Genomic DNA, 4,798 nt, shown 5'->3' with positions numbered 1-4,798 from the left:
CGGAGAGGATGCGGCCCCGGATGGAGACGTTGCCGGTGAAGGGACACTTCTTGTCGATGTAGGTGCCCTCGATGGCCTGGGGGGGGAGGGAGAAACGGAGAGAGACGAGCGTGACCCCCCAGGATCCGCGGCCCAGCGCCCCCCCCTCCCGCCTCCCGGCGCCCGCGGGCACCTCCTTGGGGGTCTTGAAGCCCAGGCCGATGTTCTTGTAGTAGCGGGGCAGCTTCTCCTTGCCGGCGTCGCCCAGCAGGACCCGCTTCTTGTTCTGGAAGATGGTGGGCTGCTTCTGGTAGGCCCGCTCCGTCTGCGGGGGAAGCACAGCACAGCGCGCTCAGCCGGGCGCCGCCACCGCCGCCACCGCCCCGCCACCCGCCGCCCGAGCCCCGGCCCGAGCGGGACCCACCTGCGTGTCCGCCATCTTGGCCGCGCGGAGCGAAAAGAGACCCCGCGCGCGGCACGCCGGGAGGTTTATCCTCGCTGGGGGAAGTGACGCGACGCGCCCCGCCTCTTCCGCCGGCCGCTCGGCCCCCCATTGGCCTGGAGACGGAACAAGGCCTGGGAGGCGTGCCTGGGGGGGAAAAGGGGAACCGCCTTCTCCGGAAAGGGCCTGCGGACTTCAACTCCCAGAATTCCTCCGCCAGCTTTGCGGGGAGAGGGCCCCAGAAGGGCGGGCCCGGAGGAGGCGCGGGTGGGTGGGGAGAGAGTATCGGGAGAGGAAGAGGAAGGGCGCAGGCCGGGGTTGTCCCGCCGGGGTGGGAGACGCGAGTCCCGGAGTCCTTGGCCTGCGCCCCCCGAAGTGGCAGCCGTAGTCCGGCCGACATAAAAGCCCAAGCCAGGAGGAGGAAGAGGCGGGCCTTCATCTGAGCATGAGGCCTGCCTATTGGTTGGAAAGGGGCCAACATGGCTGCGTCTCCTCAAGCTCAGAGGGGAGGATGAAGAGGCGGGCTGGAGGCCTCCCGCGCCTGCGCCTGGGACCCCCTGCGGGACCCCCCGGCTCCTCTTTGGGCCCAGAGGGCCCCCCCGGAGGAGGGGGCTTTTTTCAGTGCAGCCCCCGCCCCGCCTGCCTTCACAACCACAATACATTTCCCAGAGGGAGGAGGAGGTTGTCCCCAACACGTTTTTGCTCACGAGTGTCCTCTCCAAAACACACAAGTTGTTGTGTGCAAGTTTTAAGACTTGTGGACTTCAACTCCCAGAATTCCCCAGGCGACCCATTCTTCCTGGGGAATTCTGGGAGTTTAAATCCATGGGTCTTTCAAAAAAGCTGGACTGCCCTGCCTTAAGAGTGCCCTTTTATAATGTAACCCTGAATTCAGCTCTGGGAAGTGGGGGGGGGGTTTAGGGTGGGTTGGTTTTGGGGTTTATATTGTAACTTTTATAAAACTTTTCAACAAAAAAAGAAGTGTCCTTTTATTTAGTTGTTAAATTTATATGCCGCCCTTCTCGCTGCCCAACAACTTTGAGCGGCCCTCAACGATTAAGGTGACCAACTTTTTTACAATGAGAAGGAGGACACAAATAAATTGAAGAAAAAAATATCGTAAATAAAACATTTTATTCATTGCAACAATACAGAATACACTATAATATGATAAATGCATAATAAAAAACGTAACAACATTTTATATCGTAATTATGCTTACATGCCTATTAATTATTATTTAAATGAGTACAAAAGAAGGACTGTCCTCCCTAAAGGAGGACGATTGGTCACCTTATCAACAATACATAATCTAAAATGATAATCTATGATTAAAAGCATTCGACATTAGGAATTGAAATGTTAAAACTGCCCAAGAAGTACGTAAGAAGGGACTAAGCTAAGCTACTAACCATCTTCAAAGTGGTTGTTTTTCTGATATTTCTCACTTCAAAAGCAATAATGCATCAACTGCACTCGCTGTGTTGGTTAAGTCCATGCTAAGCAAACAAAATGTATTCTTGTTTTTAACTGTTTTTTATAATATTCACACATATCTTTACCTTTAATGTCTATTTGCACACCATGCAGAGTGGCTGTAGGAGGGAGATGGGTGGTCTCTAAAATTGATGTATAAAATACATGTTTCGGTGATTTATGGAGTCCTAACCTTACAATATGGAATGGGTTCACCCTCATTCCAAGTTCATACATCTCCTGCAAATAAAGCCATAAGTCATTTCCCTGAAAATACAATTGGTAACTCTAATTTAATATGATAAATGAGAAGTTTATGTTCTTTCCAAACCCCGACTATTATCATTCTTTTTCTGTTACAACATTTGCCCAGAAAAAAAAATCTCAGAATTGTTTTGTAGGACATTTCTATCTCTGTATGTTTTGAGCTTGTGTATCCTAGCATAGCCCTGGATCCCATCGTGTTTGAGCCTCATGATCCCTGATGGTTCTGGGCATCGATATGTCTTTCCCCATAGTCATTCTTCAAGAGCAGTATGTCCACAGACAAGCACAAATATTTATTTCTCTCATGCTACAAATCCTAAAAGCTTTAAGTACAAGGTGGTCTCCTTGATCCAGGAATGGTCTAAGTGTGGAGAATGCTAAACAAACATGAAGTAGCACATTCCATAAATAACTCAAAAGTTCTGTTAGCCTCAGTTTTTGTTTTCATCTGCTGAAGTTCAGGCCAGTGCCTTGAATTCTAGACCTTAATCAAGTGGATATTCTCTTTCTTGCCCCCTCAATCTGCCTTCCTTTAATTTAAATCTGGAATGATAGAGGTCTTATCCTCCTGTGTGACCTCTTTCTGATATTGGAAGAGCACAATTATCCTACCCCTTCCATCAATTCTCATACCCAACTCCTCAGATCTCTTCAGAAGACGACATCCCTATTTCTTCATTTGATTTCTATAACTGCCCATCTCAACAAGTGACCCGTGTAAAGAGTCGTGTAGAACGTCCTTGTGAAGTCCTTCATGAAAGGCCCTTCCTCCTAAGGACAATGGTGACCACTTGGTCTCGGATCTCCTTGGTCTTCACTCCGTAGACAATGGGGTTCAGCATGGGAGGAAAGAGGAGATAGAAGTTGGCCAGGAGAATGTGCACGTGAGGCAACACGTGATGGCCAAATCTGTGCGTCAGGATGGTGAAGAGAGCCGGGGTGTAGGACACCAGGATGACCACCACGTGAGCAGCACAGGTGCTGAAGGCTTTGTAGCGGGCATCTCGTGAGGGTAGGGCTAGGACCGCCCTAGTAATCATGCAGTAGGAAAAGGTGATAAACAGCAGATCAGCCCCGACCACCAGCAGTGCCACCAGAAGCCCATAGACCACGTTGGCCAGGATGCTTGAGCAAGCCAGCTTCACTACCGCCATATGCTCACAATAGGTGTGAGCAATGATGTTGGTTTTGCAGTAGGAAAGGCGTGCCGCTAAGATGACAATGGGGACAATAAAGAGGGTGCCTCTCAGGACCACCACGATGCCAATCTTGGTCAGCAGAGGGCTGGTTAGGATGGTGTCATACCTCAGGGGGTTGCAAATGGCCACATAACGGTCAAAGGCCATGGCCACCAGCACGCTGGACTCCATGACCGAGAAGGCATGGATGAAGAACATCTGGGCCAGGCAGGCTTTGGAACTGATTTCTCCAGCTCGGAACCAGACGATGCAAAGCATCTTGGGTAGGGTGGAGGTGGACAGGACCAGGTCTATGGTGGCCAGCATGCAGAGGAAGAGGTACATGGGCTTGTGGAGCCTCTGCTCTGTGGCGATCACGTACAACATGGTGCTGTTCCCCAGCAGTGTCACAACATACATAGATGAGAGCGGGATGGAGATCCAGTAGTAAAAGGCTTCAAGGCCAGGGATCCCCAACAGGACGAAGGAGGAGGGAGTGCCGTGGCTCCCATTAAGCGCAATCATTGCTCCTTGGAGGCATGGTGCACGCTGGATCCACAGGTACCTCTGCCCTCTGCTGCAGGGAGGGAGAAGAAGGGGGTGAATTTTGCCCTCCCGCCACATCAGAATACAGAATAGAAAACAACAGAGTCGGAAGGGACTTTGGGGGTCTTCTAATCCAACCCCTTGCCAAAGCAGGAGACCCTGTATCAGGGGTCTTCAAACTTGGCCCTTTGATGACTTGTGGACTTCGACTCCCAGAATTCTTCAGCCAGCGTGCCTAGCTGAGGAATTCTGGGAGTTGAAGTCCAGGGGTCTTCAAACTTGGCCCTTTGATGACTTGTGGACTTCACCTCCCAGAATTCCTCAGCCAGGCACGTGTGCCTGGCTGAGGAATTCTGGGAGTCGAAGTCCACAAGTCATCAAAGGGCCAAGTTTGAAGACCCCTGCCCTATATCATTCCAGACTGTCCAGGTGGTTGTCCAGTCTCTTCTTGAAAGCCTCCAGTGATGGAGCAGCCACAATTTGAGGAGGGAAGCCCCTCCGTTTGTCCTAAAGATGCTTTTTCCAAAAGGCAACTGGGCTTCTTCAGTTCTGGTTCTCATCCAAGTCCCTCTTAGATGAGAAGCGAAATATTTTCAAAGGAAAAAAAATCAAAGTCCAGCTGCCTTTTGGAAAAAGCACCTTTGGGACAACCATGACCGAGAATGGTTGAGAATCTCCCTAGACATCAAGCCATTCCACTGACTGATTATGAATGTATGTATGTATGTATGTATGTATGTATGTATGTATGTATGTATCTATCTATCTATCTATCTATCTATCTATCTATCTATCTATCTATCTATCTATCTATCTATCTATCTATGATAATTTATATAAATTAATTGTTCTCACTGAGAGAAAATTTCTCCTTAATTCTAAGTTGGTTCTCTCTTTAATAAATGTCCAT

The 4,798-nt window shown here is 49.7% G+C and overlaps 1 protein-coding gene across 1 annotated transcript; it reads right to left on the bottom strand.

Moving 5' to 3' along the window:
* Positions 1 to 3,867, bottom strand: LOC107297863 (putative olfactory receptor 52P1; the record flags this gene model as incomplete). Its single annotated transcript, XM_029286398.1, is given in 3 exon segments — positions 1 to 76; positions 173 to 304; positions 2,953 to 3,867. Coding segments are annotated over 3 exon segments (1,123 nt in total), but the record flags the coding sequence as incomplete, so codon positions are not given.
* Positions 3,868 to 4,798: the final 931 nt, after the last annotated feature.

This window comes from Protobothrops mucrosquamatus, unplaced genomic scaffold, assembly GCF_001527695.2.
Source record: "Protobothrops mucrosquamatus isolate PMUCROS unplaced genomic scaffold, P.Mucros_1.0 scaffold3567, whole genome shotgun sequence".
Taxonomy (NCBI): domain Eukaryota; kingdom Metazoa; phylum Chordata; class Lepidosauria; order Squamata; family Viperidae; genus Protobothrops; species Protobothrops mucrosquamatus.
This window is presented reverse-complemented; position numbering and strand designations above follow the sequence as displayed.